General features: G+C 34.1%; 4 protein-coding genes across 4 annotated transcripts; 2 read left to right on the top strand and 2 right to left on the bottom strand.

Annotated features, from left to right (window-relative positions):
* The first annotated feature begins 959 nt into the window (after positions 1-959).
* On the top strand, positions 960-6061 carry LOC112022298 (eugenol synthase 2-like). Its single transcript, XM_065766758.1, is given in 6 exon segments — positions 960-1116; positions 1119-1243; positions 1370-1504; positions 4794-5031; positions 5377-5580; positions 5727-6061. Coding segments are annotated over 6 exon segments (921 nt in total). The 5' UTR covers positions 960-1064; the 3' UTR covers positions 5894-6061.
* Positions 6062-10907: 4846 nt separating this feature from the next.
* LOC112022301 (protein RER1B) lies at positions 10908-18963 on the bottom strand. The gene is made up of 4 exons (XM_024054867.2): positions 18849-18963; positions 17852-18226; positions 11470-11650; positions 10908-11341 (listed from the first exon to the last, which is right to left on the bottom strand). The coding sequence occupies exons 2-4, from the start codon at positions 18199-18201 to the stop codon at positions 11291-11293; spliced, it is 582 nt and encodes a 193-aa protein (XP_023910635.1). The 5' UTR covers positions 18202-18226; positions 18849-18963; the 3' UTR covers positions 10908-11290.
* A 922-nt stretch (positions 18964-19885) lies between these two features.
* On the top strand, positions 19886-20517 carry LOC112022293 (defensin-like protein 19). The gene is made up of 2 exons (XM_024054860.2): positions 19886-19988; positions 20331-20517. The coding sequence occupies exons 1-2, from the start codon at positions 19916-19918 to the stop codon at positions 20501-20503; spliced, it is 246 nt and encodes an 81-aa protein (XP_023910628.2). The 5' UTR covers positions 19886-19915; the 3' UTR covers positions 20504-20517.
* Positions 20518-21474: 957 nt separating this feature from the next.
* LOC112022300 (large ribosomal subunit protein bL31c) lies at positions 21475-22160 on the bottom strand. Its single transcript, XM_024054866.2, has 2 exons — positions 22027-22160; positions 21475-21938 (listed from the first exon to the last, which is right to left on the bottom strand). Exons 1-2 carry the CDS (start codon positions 22084-22086, stop codon positions 21582-21584), a joined length of 417 nt encoding a protein of 138 aa, XP_023910634.1. The 5' UTR covers positions 22087-22160; the 3' UTR covers positions 21475-21581.
* Between the last annotated feature and the right edge of the window lie 664 nt (positions 22161-22824).

Below are 22824 nucleotides of genomic sequence, written 5' to 3'. Positions count from 1 at the left end.
AAGTTTTTTGATTAAATTCAAATATATGGTTATATTGAGCAAAAAAATAGTCTATTATTAAGCCTTTTGTTAACAAGTGCATACATATTAAAATGTTTTCAAATTTTAATGTTATATTAAATGATATTTTTATGAATTTTATTATAAAAATCATAAGCACACAAATTAAGGAAATATTATGGAATTATTAACGAGTGTCATAAAGATACAAATTAAGGAAAAATTAAGGAATAATAAAGGGTTCCTTAATTATTCCATAATTTGTGCATTTGGGACACTAATTAAGGGTTCAAAAAAAAATTTTGATGCGTTAGGGGTTCAAATTTAGTTAGTTATAATTTTGATGTGTTAGGGGTTCAAATTTTGATGCGTTGTAGACATATCATTTCTCTTAGTTATTAGTTATAATGTACATTTTTCACAAAAAAAATATTTGTTGATATTTTTATATTTTTTAAGTAAGGGTTTTTTTTTTTTTTTTTTTGAAAATCTAGTAAGAATTAAATAGAAGAAAATTTTTATTTTGAAAGAAAAATAGAGGATATTTAAACACGAGAATTAAAAAGTTTTGGATAAAAATGAGTATTTCTATGGACACATAAAAATGCACAATTTTGTGTCACAACCCACCACGTGGTGAGTTGTGTGCATTTTTATGTATTCCTAGCATTACTCAATACAAATATTAGGAGGAGCAAGTCAACTATAAATGCTTTATTCCAATCTAATTATTTAAATATAGAAAAAAAAATTATGTACCAACAATAGGCTCACAATTCACCGCACAAAATTATTTATTTTTATATGACCCTAACATTACTCAATACAAATATAGGAGGAGTAGGTCAACTACAAACTCGTCGTTGCAATCTAATTATTTAAATATAGGAAAAAAAAAGTACCAACAATAGGCCCACGGCCCAACTCAACCCATCCATAAATAAATTAGCTTGATACTTCCATTTAACAACATTTCCGTACACTCCACTTTCTTCTTTGCCCTCTCTTTGCTACTACACCAGTTCTTGTAGACTTCCCTTCTTTAGCACAGAAGAAACATTCAAATGGCTCAGAGCAAGATTTTGTTAATCGGAGGCACAGGCTACATCGGAAAATTCCTGTGGAAGCAAGCGCAAAGGCTGGCCATCCCACCTTTGTTCTGGTCAGAAAGAGCACACTCTCTGATCCCGTTAAGGGAAAACTCATTGAGAAATTCAAGAACTTGGGTGTCACTTTGCTCCAAGTACGTATATTATTTTCTCTCTGAATGTATGTGTTTGTGTGTGTGTGTGTGTTTTGGCTAGATGGGTTGGTTTTGTTTGTAGGAAAGGTTTGTTGATGGTGTTAAACAAAAAAAATGGGAATGCAGGGAGACCTTCACGACCATGGCAGTTTGGTGAGTGCGATTAAGCAAGCGGACGTGGTGATATCAACTGTGGGTCCAATGCAATTCGAAGATCAGCTCAAGATCATTGCTGCCATTAAAGAAGCTGGTAACGTTAAGGTTTGTATTTTTAAACTACTCAAACTTTGTAGTTTGAAACCCTTTTATCTAAAATTTCATTCCTTCATTTTTTTTTCCTAAATAATTTTTATAGTTTCAGTTTGAATTGGCTCAGAAACTTGTCTTAAAAATAGATTCTAAAGACTAAAGTTGTTCTTAGGATTAGATAAAGAAAACCCTTCTGTGAATTCTGATGTTGTTGCTATAACTCATTAGCCATTTTCGTCACCAATTAATCAGAGTTTTAATATTTTTGTTTTAAAATTTTTTAACATGGTCCAATCTCAATTTATCACCTTATATACTTAATGAAAAAGAGAGAGGTTAAAGTGGCATTTCTCAAAAAAAGAAATTAAAAAAAAAAAAATCTAGGAGAATTATACGGATTTGAAATTTGTTAATTTCCTGCTATTTGTCTAGAGAAATATAATGAGTTTTGACCAATAGGAAGAAAAATGTCCAAGTAAGGACCCCTCCAGCCTCCACCATGACTTTAAAAATAGGAAAATATTTCTCTCTAAACCAACTTTGTTAATATCTTTTTATTAAATGTAAATTTTGAAAATCTAATTATTAGATTACATGGTTTTATTATATCTCTTGCAAAATTTCAAAAATATCTAACATCAATAGTTATGTTATCAATTAAATGTTTAAATTTCAAGTTTTTATAATTTAAAATTAAGCACAAAAAATAATTTATTGATTAAATAGTAAATAATATTTTATTTAAATGAATATTGACACATGTGTTAAGAACATAAAAAAAAATATACAATTTAATAATTAAAATTCTAAAATTCCCATTTCATTAAAAAAAAAAAAATACATAGACAAAATTTGAAAGGTTTTGGAGTTTGGAGAGAAACTGTCCCTAGAGAACATTTCAAAAAAAAACTGTCCCTAGAGAAACAACCCTTCAAATATTGGCCCTCGTACCTGGCTCACGTTGCACGTCATAACTCACAATAACCGCACCACAATAGGAAATGGGCCACGATTAAAAAATAAAAGGGGCCAATTCGGTGGGTTCTGAGGTGCAGTTTGGCGTCTGTGTCTGGAGGCTGCGTTTTCCTCCTCTTTTTTTCTTTTTTTTTTTTTTTTTTCGGAAAATAAACAGTAAAATCACATGATTTTACTGTACAGAGACAAAAAATACTGTTCATGCACTGTTTGCACTGTTTACGCACTAAAAAATATTAAAAATGATCCCACGATACTATTTACACATTTAAAAATTATTTTACTACAGTATTTTCAGTTTTCAGTTTTCAATTTCAGCAACAATAAATTCAATCCAAACAGAACTAATCTTCTAATCAGCACGTTAGCGTGTGTGTGTATTTGAAAATTACAGGTAGGGACCCCTCCTTCATGACTTTATAATTATAACTTTGTGTTTGTATATGTATATAAATTAATTCTGACATATTATATATATATATATATATATATTTTTTTTTTTTATATACATTCATGCTGAAATTTTAAATCTTAGATATTTTTATTAGAAATACTTATTAAGTTACAAGATTTTCAATTATTTATTCTCTATATATTAAAAGAATTCAAAAAGTTAGTTATTGTCTTCTTCTTTTTTTTCAAAAATATCATTTTTTTATATAAGATAGAATTTCAAAAATACCCTTAATTCAATTAACTTTTCTTATTCTTAAGTTTCTCAAAAAAAAAAAATCTTTATTCTTAAAACATAAAGATAAAGATAAAATCATAAATTGATTAAAAAAATTATAATAAAGAACTTACCAATGTTTATAAAACTTCCCATTACCCCATGTACACAACCAAAACTACCCCATGTTCCTATAAAAAAGACTACCCCATAATCTAAATACAAAAACAAACAAAAAAACTACCCCAAGTTCTTATATAAAAAAAAAAGCCTCATTGCATTTTATTTAAAATTTTAAGAAATCACTTATAAGAATTCTTATATATGTCAATACAACAGTGTTAAGTTTTTCACTTTTAAACCCACCCGTGCAAGCCCATCCTTTAAAACAAAGTCGAACACCTGATTTGCTTGCTTATTAATCACCTCAACCAATATCTTTATCTCTTGCAAGCTAGAAAGCACCAACGCGGCTCCGGAGGAGCCGCACCGAGTCGGACTCGGCGGGACGCTGCGACGCGGCTGACTGCGAGTCTGTGCCGCGTCCTACCACGTGGCCTCCCCGACTTGCGCCGACTCGGGCCGTATCAGCCGAAACCCGAAATGGCCAGTTCAGGCCGAAACGGCCAAGTCAGGCTAAAATTTATTTAAAAAAAAAAAAAAAAAAAAAAGGGTGCTAAACACACCGTTTGAATCTAACCTAAATCCCTCAGACTCTCACTTCGTCCAAAAGACTCTCTCTCACTCTGTCCCTCATCTCTCTTCTCTGCGCTCTCCGCCTCCGGCCTCTCCTCTCTGCGGTGTGCTCGACTTCAGGTGTGCTGTGCTCTCTCTTCTCTTTGCTTCCCTTTTAGTCTCTAGTGGTTATTGGGAATGCTAGCACTAGTGCTACTACTAGTGAAAGTGAAGTTCGAAGTGAAGCAATTGATCTTGAGGATGATGATGTTGGTGTTTGATTGTCTTGTTTATTATCTTTTATTTTGTTTTAGTTTCAAACTTGTGAGTTGTATTCTAATTTCCGAACATCATGGAATGTTTTAGACTTTTAGTTTCAATCTTGTGGGTTGTATTTAATTTTTGAACATCATGTTTTAGTTATTATCTATTATTGCTCTTAAATTTGGTATATGTATATATAATGTGAAAAAGTATGCTTAGCAATATATTAAAAATATAAATAAAAATATTTTTAATAATTTTTTAATCGCCGAGTCCCGCCGCACCCGCACCCGCACCCACCTTTTTCAAAAATTGCCGAGTCCTGCACTCGCACCCACACCCGCACCCAAATCCCAAAACGCACCCGTGCTTCCTAGCTTGCAAGTCGCAACCAAACTCCAGTTCTCACGCATCACTATCACTGCTTGCCTCTTTCTCTCTCTGTTTCTTTTTGCACGTGAATCTCATCCATTTGACTATCTTTTTCTCTAAACTAATTTGATGATGATGTTTGTGATTGTGACTGTGATTGTGCATGTCATAGAACAAGAATATGGAGCAACTCAGTAGGTTAAATTACCAATTCCACACGGTGGGGAAGCATAAAATAAAATAAAAATTTCTGATTGTATAATTATTTTTTGGAATTTCATGAACAAATTTCATTGAAAAAGTTTACAATTATTAAGAGGTTTTATTGGTTGAGCTATTTTTTAGAGATTCTACCCATCTGAATTCGGAGTTGATGCGGACCGTAACAATGCTGTGGAGCCAGCGAAGAGTGCATTTGCTGCCAGGGCCAAAATCCGACGTGCCATTGAGGCTGAAGGCATTCCCTACACTTATGTCCCATGCCACTTCTTTGCTGCCTATTTTCTCCCTAACTTGGTACAGCCAGGAGCCACTGCTCCTCCTAGAGACAAAGTCATTATCCCTGGCGATGGGAATCCCAAGGGTAATTAGCGATTTCTTTAAGTTCTTGATCGGCATTTTGCATTATCAAGATGTGTAAATGTGTATCCATGTTTGCCAAACACAACATTTAAGCATTTTCATTCCGAGTATGTTTTTTTGGTGAATAGAATGTCACATTATTTTATATCAGTTATCATTTTTTATTTGGTGGAATTAAACACTAAATTATGTGACAACATGCATGAAGTGGACTATCTTTTAATTTTGAAGCAAATGAAGAAGAGCGTGAGCTGAAACTGAATGATCTTAATTGTTACTGTATAGCCATGGTAAGATATGTATACAGTACTATATAACTATGTGTTGCTTTGAACTCTCCTTGCAGCAATTTTTAACAAGGAAGATGACATTGCAACCTATACCATTAGATCTGTGGATGACCCAAGAGCATTGAACAAGGTACTCTACATTAGGCCTCCCAAAAACATTTACTCATTCAATGAGCTTGTCGCCCTTTGGGAGAAGAAGATTGGCAAAACTCTTGAGAAAGTCTATGTTCCGGAGGAAAAGCTTTTGAAGGACATCCAAGGTCAGTGAGAAAATATGTCCAAAAGTCCAAAGATGCTATGCTGTTTTTATGTTCTTTCATGTCATCTAACATTAGTATTCTTAACATTGGCAAGGAGCAAAAAAGGGGTTAATTAATATGTTTTTGATGTTGGTCCATTTTTGCAGAGGCCCCAGTTCCACTCGATACGTTGTTGTCACTCAACCACTCAGCCTTTGTGAAGGGTGATCACACCAGCTTTAAAATTGAGCCATCATTTGGTGTGGAGGCTTCCCAGTTGTACCCAGATGTCAAATACACCACTGTGGAAGAATATCTCGACCAATTTGTTTGAGAAATCTAGTCCCAGCTCTTGTTATTATTAAGATAAATAATTATAACCAATGTGTGAACATTGTGTGTGAAATTAAGAGTGTTTGTACTTATAGTAAGTTGTTCTCTTTAACCTTATCCTATAGAACCATAATATACTAATGACTGATGCATTTTTCTCTCCACAGTTTATGCTTGTAACTGAATGTCTTTTATATTTCTTGTGGTCTATTCTCTCTCACACAACTCCTCTTTATTGTTGAAGAGTAATAATAATATGGGAGAATCAATAAAGAAAAAGGAAGGTTTGGTTTGAATGGTTAAAAGCTATTGTACGAATGATTTTATTGTGCCAAGCGCCTTTAGTTAAATTAACACCTCTAAGTTTTCCAATAGAGATTTTCAAGGGTTCCAACCCCCCCTCTCTTCCATTCTAACAATCGAATTCTAAAAAAAAAAATGGTTCTATTGTAGTAACTTATAATGGAATGGCCAAGATAAATTTGGGTTACAACATCATAGTTAAACTTAAACATGCGTGGAAGATTTTCCACATTATAAGTTATTGTTCTCTTATACTTGTTAATATGCATTAAGCACACATTGTTTATAGTTTTCACACAATATTCACACACTGGTTATAACTTACAGGGTCTTCCAAAAAAGAACATACATATCATTAGCACAGGCACGGCCGCATGAGAGAGAGAGAGAGAGAGAGAGAGGGATATATTGTCATTGTCTATCACCGGACACGATTGTTAATTTTAATCATAGATAAAGTAATGGTACTCACGTTGTGGAAAGCGTTTTGAAAAAAAAAATTATAAACACAGAATTCGAAGTGGGATGTGGCTTCCTTTCAAAAAAAAAAAGTGGGATGTGGCTTATTGTATTTAATGTTATTTAAATGGTTTATTTGGATGGAATATATCAAAAGAGAAATTGAATTTCAATTTTTAGTTTAAGGAAACGAAAATTGTAATTTTTTTTTTCTATTGATAAAATTCATAGATAATTCAAATCTTATCGACATATAGATTGAAATGGATTACATAATTTTTTTTTTTTTTTTAATGATAAACGATACAAAAGAATTTTTTTTTTTTAATAGAAGTGATTTTGTTGGAATAATAATTAGAGCTCATATCCACCATGTGTTATTAAAACTAATGTGTTGTCCTGTATATATGGACGGGTACAATTAAAAACAATCACGATTATAATTTTTTTTGAAGATATTCAAATTATACGTAGTATTAGCTTACACTTTTTTTAAACTATACATTTCTAAAATATGTAATAGTTTCTCATTATATATACCCATACTATCTAAACTTTTCAAATGCATGTTTTGCATCCTAAACTATGATCATTGTTACACTTTTCACCCTGACATCAAATTTGCTATTAATTTGGATGGAAAATATGGCATTGCATGAAAATACCTAATTGCCTCTCTTTTCAATTCTTTAAAAACAAAAGATAAATTACAATTTACCACCCTAAACTATACTTCCAATTATATTTTGTATCATAAACTTTGAATTTTCATCCAAGTTAACTGCAAACTTAACATTGGAGTACAAAGTACAACAAGAGTCCTAGTTTATGGTATAAAACATACGTTCAAAAAATTTAGGGTGCAATGTGTAATATGGGGTAGTTTAGGGTGGTAAAGTATAATTTTTCTCCAAAAATTAATTCAAATATTACTTCTTAATACCAAACAGTGTTAGTACGAACTCAGTACAATAAAATTGAAGACGCCTCTTCTAAAAATAAAAATAATAATAATAAATTGAAAACAATTTTTTTTTTTGAAAGTATTTCAACCTATGGCTTATCAACATTTTCTTGTGATACAATTGACTTTAAGTAAGATTTTATCAATTTTAATTTCAAAATTCTTTTCTGCAAAAACAATTATAACAAGTATTTTCAATAACCTGCAAGCAATGCATGAATTTAGAAAAGTGATACATGCATTTAGAAAATAATTTATTCTTTTTATATTCTCAAGAATTGTTATACTACATTTTTAAATGACACTATGAATATTTTATTTGTTATCTTTTTGTTGTATTATTTATTTTTCTTATGACTCTTTTTGATGAACTTCTTGTTCATTTGTGAGATATTCATCTAAATGTTTTTTTTTTTTCATACTGTTAGTAACAATCAAAAGATCCTATTTGAGATTTAGTTAGAAAAATTCTTTTGTTTTTCTCACTCTCTTTGAAGTTTATTTATTTATTTATTATTTTATATTTCTAGTAGACATTTATAAGTAAAAAAAGATTCATTACAAGATACAATTATAATATGACAAGAATAAAATAAAATTTTAAATCATACAACAATAGAGTCTAATTTAATCTTTCACATGAATTCTTTCAAACATAGTTATTAAATCTGATCTGGACATTGATATGGCCTATGAGTCAGGTCACTAGGTCACCAGTTCAACTAATGGATTACCGGTCAAACTGTATGGTCAAATAATTTTTTTTAAAAATAAATAAATATATAAATTTAAAAAATAGGCATATTCCTAATTAAAGTGAAAATTATAATTCAAAATTAAGGTTTCACAATAACATGGTAGTCTTTTGATAGGATGAGAATCTTGGAGGTAAGTAGACAGACAAAAGAACTACATTAAAAAAAAAAAAAAAAATCATTAGGTTTTATCCTCTTTAAATTACAATATTATAACACATTAAATAGTAAAAAATTCAATAAAGTAGACCTATAGATGTAATTTTTCAAATTTCACAAACCAAATTGAGTTATATAAATTTATCTAAGTTCAACGGGTTACTACAACTTTACAAGCTTGTCGAGTTTGATTGAGTTTAACTAGGTCTTATGTAGAAATGGTCTATTAAAACACCCAGACCGGTCTAGTTGTTAGGTTATCGAGTTCCCATTTTGACCAACTAAGTTAGGTTGGGTTTAATAACTATGTTTTCTAATTATTTTTTTCTTGCTCGTGAAGTAAATCATCGCACTTACGGTCCAACCAATTGGGAGAGAATCTATTAATATTTTTTTTTCAAGGCACTATTATTGCAACTTCACTTAACAATAGAATCATCCAGTGCCCAATTAAAAACAAATTCGACAGATAACTTGATGTATTAATCCTAACTAAACCAAGATTAATTTAATATATAGAACCAAATATCATTACGAGAGCGTGGCCCATGACCTAAGTTGCCTAATCCTAAAATCAAACCCTGTTATAGTTATAGCACAACCACCGGAGTGCTTGACAAAAGGGATAGTCTATAATAAACTAATAATTGATGGTGTGTCAGTAAACCGAATAGTCTATAATTAATGATTCCTTAAAAAAGCTAATCAAAACGAATTGAACCGTGGGTATGGTTGCACCAGCCTTCTTTTTGTAAATTCAAACAATTACATGGGGACAAAACCAGATTGCATATGACTGTATATGCAATTAAGAGACAGGGAAAATCATAAAAGTGTTCATACTTTTTGGCTAAATTTTAGGGGAGAAAGAAGAAGAAAAGGAATAAAAAAATGTGCATACTTGTTGGTTAACAACAAAAGCTTCCAGTTTTTCATATTTCTTATTTGTTCATTCATTCTTTCCCACATTTGTAATAGAAGTGACTCTTTTGTTTCCCTGACTAAAAGAATGACAAAAACCTTCTTCCTCTGAAATCAATGTAGCAGTTTTCTATAAGCACAGAGAACATATTTACAACCCAAAGAACTAAGTGACTATGTCATTGAAGGTAGCGTACACTTGGTTTGGGCATGTTCTTATAGGCTTACCTTGGTTAAACTCAAGTCTTATGATCACCAATTCACGTACCAGTGTCATTGCTCCTTTGAGAAAATCATCAACATTGCGCCGGTTTTAGTCCCAGTACGGGACTGCTGATATTGGTGTTGGTGCCGGTGCCGGTGCTGGTGCGTGCTGGTGCCGGTGCTGGTGCTTCCTTTGGTGCCAGAGCTATTGGTATTTTTGTTGAATATTTCTCTATATATAGCATTATTTTTCTAACCTTTATTACTTCATCTTTCTGACTGTAAAATATGAAGCAAAAGATGTCAACAACTTTTCACAATAAACAAGGCAAAGCAAAGGAACCAACCCATCAGAAAAATACAGTAGTGTTAAGATATCCATCTCTTTGTATCTCTTACCATTTAAATCCAATTTGGGTTTTGAATTCTCTGACAGGATAATCAGTGTGGGCGTGATGATTGTAAGGACAGCCCAGAAGAAGAATATCAACACGAATGTTCTTTCCATCTTTTGTTGGAGAAAAAAACTATTGTTCTGTAATGGGGTGTTTGAGAAATTGAGAATTTAATACAAGAACACAAGGTGAGAGATAGAGCCATGGAACTCATTAGCTGGCCATGTTTAAGAGCAGTCATTATAAATTCTAAAACTAAAACTCTTTTTAATTTTTTTTTTTTAATAATTTTCTATAAGCAAAGTCAAGTACATCACAAATAAACTTGTGATTTAGTTGTTCAGTTGTTGGATGGTTGTTATATAGTTTGAATATATGATTGGACATCCATCTGGCATCTCATGCAGTCATGCTCAAGTCATTACCCACTGAATCATTCTTTGCAATGATTAATTTTTATATAATACCACTTTTATTTATAATTTGATCAATAATTTGCTTATAATTTCCATCTAACAAATGAAATTTGGGGTTTATAAACTTAATATCACAAAAGATTCTTCTTCTAGGTACTAGTTGCTCTCATAGACCAGGTCTATACCTAATTTGTATTGTTAAGTCTCATAACTAACCGACTCTATAGGTGCAACAATCTTGACATTTAGGAATCACAAGTAGCACAACAAAATGACAACAAATGTTCTTTTGTGCAATTGTGCATATGCATTGAAAATATTTCACGCATCCCATATATATATCCTCCTCCTCATAGTCATGTTGTGAGACCCATACACTGAGGGAGAATGAATGTCATATACTCATATGCATAAAATAATAACTGATATACATCATGCCTTCCAGAAATTGGGAAAATCAACCCAAGGATTAATTCTTGTTTAATGTAATCAACACATTGTAACAGGACGTGTTTAGTTTACACATTCTAATGGCTCAAAAGGACTAGTTAGAAAAAAGGCTGAAGATATGGAGCCTCATCATTTTTCAGATTTGATTCCTTGGAAAATACAGCATGTCAAGAAAATAAAACAAATAAAGATAATTCAAAAAATGTGAGAAACCCAAATCATGCTCATAAACAAAATGGAATTTTCAACATTTGTGTTAACTTTGGAGATAGCCTTAGCCTAAAACATGTGCTCCACCTAAAAAATCCAAGGGCAGCAAAATTGGGGCTGCACTTCTCCCATGCTCTTCCTAAAAGTGGACGTTTCAAAGCTTCAGTCCACTATGCGACCTTTACTTGCAGCAGACTTCTTCCCAGTATACCTCTGTCAAAAGTCAAAAGCAACAAAGAAGTTACAAAATGTCACTGCGAGGCCTAAGAGGAACTAACTGCCACAACATATTTCAAAATAAAATGCTATATAACAGGGATGGAAGAAGGCACAGCTCTCACCTGCTTTCCAATGCTGAACGGGACATATCTATACTTAATCATGTGCATAATTTGGCGCTTCATTGTGAGGACAAACAGCACAACCCAATAACAAAGCAGTATAGGCCAGAAAACAGGGACATCAAACACAGAAAAGAAGGTCATCAGAAACGCCACACAGAAAGCTTTAGTGATGGAATACCTGAAACCACAAAACCAAGAGAAATAAGTCATTTTTTAAGCCTACATTAAAAGACAGAAATTCTCTGACAGTAAGATTTATTAAACAGATTGGGGAAGCACACAATACCAACTCTAAAAAAAAACCTTATCTCAACTACTGGAGTCAGTTATGTTAATTATTGTTCGCTACTGACCTCACTTTATAATTACATATTCACATCAGATCCATCATGTCTCTTCTCACAGCTTCTATTTGGTCTTTTCCTTGGGTAGACCATGTAAGAACGGAAGAGATCTACAGCTATATAACAGGCTCCCTCATATTGATAGTTTTGTAACTTGTTCCAGTAAGTATGAGGTCAAAAACAGTTTCTAACAAGTAACGAGTGAAACTAAATCAATGTCCAAATGTCTCAAATTTGAGACAGTAAAGGATTAGTTATGGATGCCAGAAGTACCAGCAAAAGGATTAAGAATGAACCAACAATTTGTAAAAACAACAACTATAGCTTTTTGGTAAGTAACAACTAAAACTGATATGAAGAAAGCATGTTACAAACTTCTACCAACCAAATAAAATGAGATGCATATCTTTGCACCCATGCACTTGAAATTGGTCTAAAAAACTATTAAACATAATCAAGTACTTGTTTGATGACAAATTATATTCATAGAGTCCACTTCCACACAGCAGCAGAGTTCAAAAAGAATTGGACTACACGAAACTTCTATCAAAAGCTCTGTTCTCTCTTGATCACGCTTCCCAAAATACAGGATGTGAAAAGCAGCACAGAGTTCAACTTTTGCAACAATCAATCACTCTAGTCAATGAACACTCTACAATTTCTGAACTATCTTCCACAAAACAAGTCATGTACTAATATACACAGGTGATTATGAAGGAAAAAAATATAGACAAGGCAACATCCAACTGTAACTAAGACTTGCTTTTCTCTTTGATCCAAACTAACTGTTTGTACAGTAGTTGTTCAAATGAAGGGGGGCTTGATTCAGATGTCCCTTTTAGCTTTCTCAGAATTTTGATGGATGAGCATATAAGGCCACCATCCACTCTCTTTAACATCTGACAAAAATCACTCAAAACTTATCATACTTGATGTCTAAGTAAAATACCTCCGCAGTTGACAAGAATGACCCACTTCTACAATTTCACTTTGCAAAATTGAATTGTAATCAATTCTGAAACATAGGGACAAGATGACACGAAGCTCCTCAATAAACTAATGAATTAAATGACCAATCAACTGACTTCTATGGAGACAAAAGCTAATTTAGATACTATGAAGTATGTCCAGAATAAAATTGGGTTTAAGCATGGTTTGATTGTACCGAGCGAAGGTAGAAGTGGCGGTACTGCTCTGTTGTGGAAGATTGAGTCTTCAGTTCATATTCAACACTATTCTAAGTGGTATATAGATGCCCATGTGGATGGTCAAAATATTGGCTGGTGGCGCATCACAGGATTTTATGGTAATCCAAAAGCCTCAAAACGAGAAGATTCTGAAGCTTCTCAAATACTTACACCGAAGGAACAATCTACCATGGCTGGTTGTGGGGGATTTTAATGAAATTCTGGGAATGAGTGAAAAAGAAGGAGGAAGAATTAGGCAGGCTAGACAGATGGAGATCTTTAGGGATGCTATTGATGTATGTGGTTTGAGAGATTTGGGATATGTGGGTTCAAAATTTACATGGAGGTATATTAAACAAGATGGCACTCAGATACGGGAGAGAATTGATAGGGCTTTAGCTTCTACCACCTGGTCCGATTTATTTCCCAGTGCAAAAGTCTTTCACTTATCTAACTCTACTTTGGATCATTCTCAATTATCTATTCACTTGGATATGAGATTGATGCAGTGTAGAAATCGGAGTAAACTATTCAGATTTGAAGCTATGTGGTTGAAAGATGCGAGCTGTGAGAAAGTGGTGTCCGAAGCTTGGGAGGAAGGATTGCTTTCTAGGGAGGAATTTCCACTATTGAAGTGTTTGAATTTATGCAGAAACAGATTGGAAAGCTGGAACAAGAATGAATTTGGACATGTGCAAACAAAAATCAATAGTCTGCAACAACGCCTCCAATGGCTTGAAAAGCAACAATCTAATTTGGAGCTTGAACAGGAGATGTGTAGAACAAGGGCTGAACTGAATGAGTGGTTAGATAGAGAAGAAACCATGTGGAATCAGAGATCTCATCTCACTTGGCTGAAGTTGGGGGATAGGAATTCAGCATTCTTTCATGCAAAGGCTTCAGGCAGACTTCAAAGAAAGCATATTGATGGTATCCTTGATGACAATCAGGTTTGGCAGCAAGATGATTCAAAGATTGAAGAGGTTTTCATGAAGTACTACACGGATCTTTTTACATCTGCTCAACCTACTGAATTTGAAGAGATCTTAGATGCTGTTCAGCCAACTGTTTCGGTGGAAATGAATGACATGCTTACATCGGAATTCCATGGATTTGAAGTTTCCCAAGCCTTGAAGCAAATGTATCTGACTAAAGCTCCAAGTCCTGACGGTATGCCCCCTCTGTTTTATCAACACTTTTGGCCATCTGTTGGTGATTGTGTAATTAAAACGGTTTTGGATTTTCTTAACCATGGGAAAGTGCCACCAAAATTTAATGAGACTCATATAGTTCTTGTTCCTAAAACAAAAAATCCCACCAAGGTTACTGAATACCGTCCAATAAGTCTTTGTAATGTGGTGTATAAATTAGCATCAAAAACCCTTGCTAATAGACTCAGGAAAATATTGTCCTATCTTATCAGTGATACTCAAAGTGCTTTCGTGCATGGCAAATTAATAACTGACAATGTTTTAGTTGCTTTTGAAACTATGCACCACATTAGCCAAAAGAAGAAAGGAAAAGTAGGTGAGGTATCTCTCAAGTTGGATATAAGTAAAGCTTATAATAGAGTTGAATGGATTTGGTTGGAGAAAATAATGGCAAAAATGGGCTTTAATGTTACATGGAGGAATTTGATGAAGCAATGCATTTCCACAGTTACTTATTCTTTGAAGATCAATGGTGTACCAAGTGGTTCTATTATTCCTACTAGAGGCTTGCGTCAAGGTGATCCTTTATCTCCTTATTTGTTCTTGATTTGTGCTGAAGGGCTTTTTGCTTTAATTAAAAGGTCTGTGGAGAATGGGGTGTTACATGGGGTTGCAGCTTGTAAAAGAGGACCAAGTATTTCTCACTTATTTTCTGTAGATGATAGTTTAATATTTTGTAGAGCTTCCATGGAAGAGTGTGAATCTTTGCAGAGAATAATTGGGATATACGAAAAAGCCTCGGGTTAACTCTTAAATCGAGTAAAAACTTCTCTATTTTTTAGCAAAAATACTCCTCATGATGTCAAGGAAGAATTCAGATTGAGATTTGATGCTCAAGTGATTCGCCAACATGAAAAATATCTTGGTCTTCCATCATTGGTGGGTCGCTCTAAACGCAATACCTTTTTGGACCTTAAAGAGAAGTTAGCTACCAAATTGGCAGGGTGGAAGGAGAAATTATTATCTAAAGGTGGCAAGGAAATTTTGATAAAGGTTGTTGCCCAAGTAGTGCCTACTTATATTATGAGTTGTTTTAAACTTCCTGATTCTATCTGTGAAGAACTAACGAGTATGGTTAGAAATTTTTGGTGGGGGCAGAAGGGTAATGAAAGGAAGATGTCTTGGATGAGTTGGGAGTCACTTTGTGCTCCAAAAATTATGGGGGGAATTAAAATGCTTAAGGAATTTAATTTAGCTTTACTAGCTAAACAAGGTTGGAAGCTTTAGACAGAAACTAATTCCCTTGCATATAAAATCCTTAAAGCTAAATACTTTTCCTGACTGTGAGATTGTGGCAGCAACTATTGGGAAGCGTCCATCTTATTTGTCGCAGAGTATAATGGCTGCACAAAATATTGTTAGAAGTGGAGTAAGATCGCGTATTGGGAATGGGCAGAAGATTAGGATTTGGTCTGATAAATGGTTGCCAATTCCATCTACCTTTAAAGTAATATCACCACCAAGAGTGCTGGGCAGTCAAGCATTGGTCTCTGATCTGATTAACAGTGATACGGCGGAGTGGAAATATCAATTGATTCATCAGATTTTTGTACCACATGAGGCTGAGATCATTTTGGGTTTGCCACTTAGCTCAACTCTGCCTGCAGATACCTTGATATGGAGTACAACCTCAAATGGGAAATTCTCAGTGAGGAGTGCCTACAAAATTGCAATGGAGACTAAAGTACAACCCAATTCTGGTTCCTGTTCAGACAATAGTAATATGAAGACACTTTGGAAGGTGCTGTGGGGTTTGAAAATTCCAGATAAGGTTAAACACTTTGGGTGGAGAGCGTGTAAAAACATTCTACCAACATTGTCTAACCTTAAGAAGTGAGGAATTGTTGAGAATGACTTATGTGAAGAGTGTAAAATGGGCTGTGAATCCTCAGGTCATGTGTTTTGGAGCTGCTTATGTGCTTCAAGTACCTGGGCTCTTACTTCTATTTTCTGCAGGCAGCAACATCTGTTTTTAATGATTTTATGGAGTTGTTTTGGTTCCTAGTGCATGTTCAGAAAAGTGGTGAGGAAGTACTCTCATTAGCTGTGACCATTGCTTGGGCTTTGTGGACTAGGCGAAATGAGAAAAGAAATGGAAAGCAGTTTATGACAGGTTATGAACTAGTTAAGTGGTGTGGAAAATAGATTGAATCATTCAAGGCAGCAAATTCTTCAAATTCACCAAGTTCTGCCGATTCATCAAATGCAGTACCAGTTTCTGCAAATGCAGTTTCTACAAATGCAGTTTCTGCAGATGCAGTTTCTGCAAATGCACCAAGTTCTGCCGATTCATCAAATGCAGTACCAGTTTCTGCAAATGCAGCAGCTTCTGTACATGCTGCAACATCTACAATTTCTGGAAGTTCTGCATTAGGCTCGGCAAAACAATGTAGACAGGTTTGGCCACCTCCTGATGCTTCTGTTTTTAAAGTAAATGTTGATGGGGCTGTTTTCACAGAACAACGAAAATCTGGGGTAGGAGTGGTAATACACAATTGTGAAGGTTTGTTCATGGGAGCTTTGTCAATGAAGCTAAATCAGCATCTGGGACCATTGGAAGCTGAAGCAAAAGCTTATGAATTGGGAGTTATGTTTGCTAAAGATATGGGATTTCATGAGATTGTTCTTGAGGGGGATTCTGTTATGGTTTCAAATGCTATTTCTGGCATTTCTCCTCCTCCATCTTCGATTGCTTCAGTTGTGTATGGAATTAGTTCACTGTTAAGAAAATTTTCGTAGATTTTCTATTTCACATGTTGGTAGGAAAGGTAATCAGGTAGGCCACTTGTTAGCAAAACATGCTCAGAGTGTTGAGCAATATGTTGCTTGGATTGAGGAGAGCCCTTGTTTCTTAGAACATGCTCTCTCAATTGATGTACTTGTTTCTAGTTCATGTTAATGGAATTTCAATTTTCTATCAAAAAAAAAAGTGACTTATATTACATGACAATGCTAGTTAAGTTGATTCCTCTAGCCTGGTTCTAGACTTCTAGTGTTACATGTTGCAAGATATCCAGACTAATAACAGAAAACAGAAAGATGAACATCAAGAAATAATAGTTCAGCATATGATGATCATGCATACCTCTCACAATTGAGATCAGAAAATTAGAGTGAAATGAATACTAAATTACTAATAAACTTGCAATGCCTTCTTTTTTCTTCAGATAAGTGATAAACTCACAATGTCAAAAAGTTGAACACTTGGTGATCTTTTTTTTGGTGGAGATTTTAAGGTTCAAATGGCACCTTCCTCCTAAAATAAAATAAAAGCAACAAAACATGTACTTCTCAAGGAATCAACTTCTAGTCTCTAATGTATTATATTATTAAACTTCATAAAAATTTTGGGAACAAGGCCTTGTTTATGTTGTTATTGTAAACTCCATAAAAATGGTGTAGTTTAATCAAATACAAGTTTTATTAATAGAAAGAAGCGGCACTCCTCCTTTCTAAACCAGATCCTAATATAGTGTAATTTGACAAGGAGAGGTTATTGCTTGATTTTGGCCTTCAGTCATAAACCAATGAGAATCAGCCAGAAACCACTTTAAGATCATACTCTCAAGATAATTAACGCAACAAAAGAAGTGAAATCATTCACAAAACTAGTCCTCACAAGGGATCCTTAGATTACCAGAACTTAAACTCAGGAAGGCGGCGCACAAATGGCCTGAACTCATCTGAGCCTTTTGTTGGCAAAGAAGCCCCATCCAAGACTTCAAGCTCTGGATCAATCTTAGGTGACAGAAACCCAATCAATAGATTCAAGATGTAAATCCCAAGGCCATATGATACAATGTAAAATCCCTGAACATAGTAAACCCGCAACATGTAAATCGCCGCAACAGCAAGAGTTCCCAGCCATCGCTGGACCATGTGAGGAGTGGACCGATCCAAATAGTACTGAAATATCCTCGTGAAATCATTTCTCAACTTGGCAAGAGGCGCCACCGCAGAGGCAGCATCACCCCCAACTCCTTCCATTAGATATTACTCTTTAAATAATCCCCTGCAGATCCAAAGCACCAAAAGCAATAAATTGATTAAATTTTAGGCTTTCTGCCAACAAAAGATGCCCAAAAAAAATCACACTCCATTCAAAAACCCGAGACAACAAACCAAATGTAAAAAAGTCTTAAGACCCCATTTCAGATCTCATTCTTGCCATTGCTTTGGCAGTCAAATAATATGAATTCAAACTATAGTTTTAGTTTTCTGGGTCACATCACATGTTAAGTCACATTTCACAATCATTTCATGTCCAATCCTATTTTCTCAGTAACCAATAAGCATATTGCCCTTCTTCACATTCAAAATCAAAGAATAACTAAAAAACTCAAAACACCATTGGTTTCACTTCCCAAAACCATGAAACATTCTATTATTGTTAGTTTCTTACCTTAAATATAACTAACCCTAACAAAACTTTCCCTAAAAAAAAAAAATCAAAATATCCTAAAAACAATCTTTCCATATAACATTGATTAAAATGTGGTAACAAAGACAAAAGGCAATATAATAAATAATAAATAAGGTTTTTGTAAGAAACATAAACATAAGACATCAAAGATGGCCAAAAAAGGAAAGGAAAAGTGAATGAAAAGAGAGAAAGAAACAAAGTAGAAACTCACCTTCAAAAAACAAGAGCAGTTTATAGATCAGATTAGATTGTGTTTTTATAAATGGGGAGGAGATCTATAGCCTAAGTATCGTCCATGGGTTTTCCAAGAGCTCAGCTGTTTTTTTTTGTTTTTGTTTTCAACTTTTCAAACAGAAGAGAGAACATTCGCCTAGACGTGTCACACGGTTATCATGCGTATAGCTTCAAAACGCACCGTTCTGTTCCGTATTTTTTCAATCGGCCCCAAGTTGTTGTTGTTTTTTTTTTTTTTTTTGGTAAATTATATTTTTTAAATTAAATATTGTGCATGGAAACAAATTAATTAGACCCTAAATTTTAAAAGTTTAGATTAAACCACATATTTTAAAATTTTACTTATTAATCATCTAGAGTCATGCAACACAATTAAAATATTATCGTATTTTTAATAAAGATATTTAAAATTCAACACCCACGTAATTTCACGAAATTAACGAAAAAAAGTTTTGAGAATCTCATTTGAGCCATATGTTAAAAAAATACATATATACTGTGTTCTCTTGAGAATAGCATGCCACAAAAATAATATAAAAATGGACTAATAATCTAGTAATTTAGCAAACACAAACAAATACTTAACTTTTTCCACTACTCTCCTTGTCACAAATTATGTTATGAAAGTTACTAACAACCAGTCACTTGTAACAAAAGTTGTTAATTTGTTAGTTGCACTCCATTGAGTATTTGAGTGCCACGATTTTCCTTTTTTTTATTTTTTATTTTTTTCTGTTTTAGTTGCTTAGTTGGCCCTTTCCTCTCTTCCTTTGCCTTATGAAAATCTTTGAATAACATAGAACACCAAAAGGGTGTGACGAACACGATTTGAATTGCATACTACGCAGCCAAATTTGTTGAATACTTTCATGTTTATCTTGTTTTGATAAAGGACTTCTATAAGCTTCGACTGGTTTGTGTTCTGTTCAATTTGTTCATGCTCATTTAACTGTAATTTGCAAGGATATTCATTGCATAATGCTAATATATAACAGCAAATTACATGACCAATAACTTGACCATACTACCAAAAAACAAACAAATATGGCTCAGGAACTTGGTCATCAACTATCTTATGCCCTCCTCTTCCTCTTCTTTTTCCTTCTTGTGTCCACTGGTATGCATCATCAATACATTCCTACTTTCCTCATTGATCCTTCCGAATGCAACTGTTAATGATTCCTCTTATGGCAAAAGGTAAGATAACTATTTTGCCTCAATAATCAAGTACAGGGATGTAACATTTTTCACAGATTTGAGTCATTTGACATGATATGTTGTGTTTAGTTTGGTGCATAATAAAAGTGATGTCAATGGTGGACTTAAATGAAGTAATGTTACTCCAATCACAACAAATCATGTTAACTAGTCGTGAAAATAGTGTCTTGAACATTAAACGATTTGTCTTTGAGGATGCAGAGATGCCTATGCTATAATTTATTTGTCTTTTGGTATGCAGAGATGCTTATGGTGGAAGGAAACCTCTGCGAGAGGCGAAGCAAAACATGGACATGGTTTTGTGGAAACTCTGGACACTGTAACAGCCAGTGCAGGATCTGGGAGGGTGCACAACATGGAGCTTGTCACACCCAATTTCCAGGATTTGCTTGCTTCTGTTACTTCACATATTGATCAAGCATCAACTACTAAAGTGACATCCTCAGCTTTAAGTTTCATATATCAAGCACTTTATATAGTTATATCATGTAGAAGAAAACTACTGGTACCACAATACCACTGCGTGCCTAGTGTCCACTATAAGTCATCCATGACACAAGTTACAATATAGTATAATCTTATACTATATTACTACTACTGTCACAGTTGTTTTAATCTTCCCTGCTATTACCCATTTCACTCATTTTATCTAAAAGGAAATCCATTTATCTGGCAAAAAGTATAAGGAAATTCGTTTCCAAGAAAAACTGAAATACTAATTCCTAAAAAGATCACATATAGGACCTACTGGTGTAAGGGAACAGACAGAAAAATAGCTTCAAGGTCCAAAGCACAAACAGGAGACAATCAACCAAAGCAAGTCATTGGCTTAGATAAACAGCTGAGAGGTTGATACCACCCTTGTAGCAGCTCTCATCCGGTATCATCCATATCCACCCTATCCAAAATCTCCCTTCCTATTACCCCGATAAACAGCCCATACGCCTATATATATACATTTTAAAACATCTTTCAGATGAAGTCCAAGTTTTTAGCTTTAACAATCATAATCCCAAATTTATAAACTTGTTTCAATTCAAAGCCTGTATAGATCTCCGTAACTCATTTCTATTATCCTGGGTAATAACAGAGTAGAGAAAAACTGAAAACCATTTACCAAACTCTACGCTTCACCTAGAGTTTGTTCATAAATCAATTTGGTCGCCATTAAACAAAGATGGTAGCCAGACAAAGTTCCACTTAGAATAAGAAAGTGGATTATCACAAAATGAAAACCACTTAAACTAGATGAAATAATTTTTTTTTTTTAAAATTTTTTAATTTTTTACTTCAGAAATGAATAACATAGACATAAAGGTAACGAGTGTTTCAAATTGAAATGATTTCTTAAGTTTGAGAAAATTAGAAACCTGTCACTCTAGACATATCCACAAACACATAACACACAATTTCATTCAGAACAAGGTCTACAACATAGAATTCACAAAAACAAAAACAAAAACAAAAACCCAAAACTCAATCTGGTAATTGACTACTTCTTTTTCCCTCCTTTGGGGGAAATGGATTTGCGCTTACTGGGTAGCACAATCTCTCCTTTGAGCACAGGAATCTCCATGATTCCCGCAATCTCACCGTACTTCCTACGGAACTTCTCGACCTGGTCATCATCGAGGAGCAGCGCCGACCGGTTGCCGAGGTAAAAGGGGTGGTTTCCCGACCACACTTCCACCGTGTACTCCTTCTGGGTCCCACCCGTTGTCATCACCAGCTCACCATTGCAGTACACCTTTGCTTCCTCGTGGAATTGCGGGTGTATGTCTTTCTTCCTGCACGTCACCACATTTCGGTAATTCCCACCTGTTGCTTTTCCAACTTTCCCTCTGGTTACCTGAAAATTGAAACAAAATAGAGATTTGTGAAATAAAAGGTAGTAAAAATTTTGGTTGTGGAAAGGGAAAGAGTGTTGAGGATTTTGCCTTGTTGATAGGAAGAAAGGGTTTTCCTTGGAGAAACGTGTTGGGAAGGCTTAGAGCCATTTCTTTCTCTCTGTGTTTGTTTGCGTGAAATGGGTGATGAAGTTTTTGTTTTGCGATGGATATGAGAAGACGAAATTACTTTTAAGCCACTTCTTTTTCTATATATTTTTTTTTCTTCTTTTGGGTTAGAATTTGTTTGGGTCAAATGGGTTCAAATTTCATATTGAAAACAAATCAGTATTTTGGACCAACAGATATTAAAGAAAAAAAAATGGGCCTAAATGTTGAGTTGGGTAGAGACAGATCTAATCCAAGCCCGACCAAGTTTGCTTCTATTTGTGGGCCTTATTGGCCACCACTGTTTCAAATACATTTAGGGTTGATTTTGGGCTATAAAAATAAGAAGAAGGAGAAGAAGAAGACTTTTTGCTGCTATATACAGTGTTGGGCTAAGAGTCCGGTTCTATTACATAGGCCTAAAAACGTTACTTTGGGTTTTAAATTTTTAAGTCTACGGGCCTGGTGTTGCTCGTAATTGTAAGTTGTAACCCAACCTTCTTGCAGATGAACTACCGGAAAAAAAATAAATAAATAAAAATAAAAAATCTTATCGCAAATTATTTAATGATCGTTCTAAATCCTAATAACACAGAAGTCCCATGTGTAATTTGACATCTGATAGACTAATAGTTATTCGTAGAGTTTGGTTGAGTGATGAGTTCGAGAAACTGTCACTTGATAAAAGTCAAGCTCTCTATCATTGATTAGCTGTCATACATTCATTTGTGACAGCTCAAT

Source organism: Quercus suber, unplaced genomic scaffold, assembly GCF_002906115.3.
Source record: "Quercus suber isolate HL8 unplaced genomic scaffold, Cork oak 2.0 scaffold_738, whole genome shotgun sequence".
Lineage (NCBI taxonomy): Eukaryota > Viridiplantae > Streptophyta > Magnoliopsida > Fagales > Fagaceae > Quercus > Quercus suber.
Note: the sequence above shows the minus strand (reverse complement) of the source record. Positions and strands in the feature narration are given on the sequence as shown.

What these genes read in the sequence shown, in the direction of transcription:
- LOC112022301 (XM_024054867.2), bottom strand. Translation starts at nt 18,201, where the DNA reads ATGGAAGGAGTTGGGGGTGATGCTGCCTCTGCGGTGGCGCCTCTTGCC. An exon ending in CTTCCTGAGTTTAAGTTCTG is followed by an intron (nt 11,651 to 17,851) that starts GTAATCTAAGGA and finishes TTGTGGTTTCAG; the next exon opens with GTATTCCATCACTAAAGCTT. An exon ending in CGTTCAGCATTGGAAAGCAG is followed by an intron (nt 11,342 to 11,469) that starts GTGAGAGCTGTG and finishes GACTTTTGACAG; the next exon opens with AGGTATACTGGGAAGAAGTC.
- LOC112022293 (XM_024054860.2), top strand. Translation starts at nt 19,916, where the DNA reads ATGGCTCAGGAACTTGGTCATCAACTATCTTATGCCCTCCTCTTCCTC. An exon ending in TTTCCTTCTTGTGTCCACTG is followed by an intron (nt 19,989 to 20,330) that starts GTATGCATCATC and finishes TTTGGTATGCAG; the next exon opens with AGATGCTTATGGTGGAAGGA.
- LOC112022300 (XM_024054866.2), bottom strand. Translation starts at nt 22,086, where the DNA reads ATGGCTCTAAGCCTTCCCAACACGTTTCTCCAAGGAAAACCCTTTCTT. An exon ending in CCTTTCTTCCTATCAACAAG is followed by an intron (nt 21,939 to 22,026) that starts GCAAAATCCTCA and finishes TTCAATTTTCAG; the next exon opens with GTAACCAGAGGGAAAGTTGG.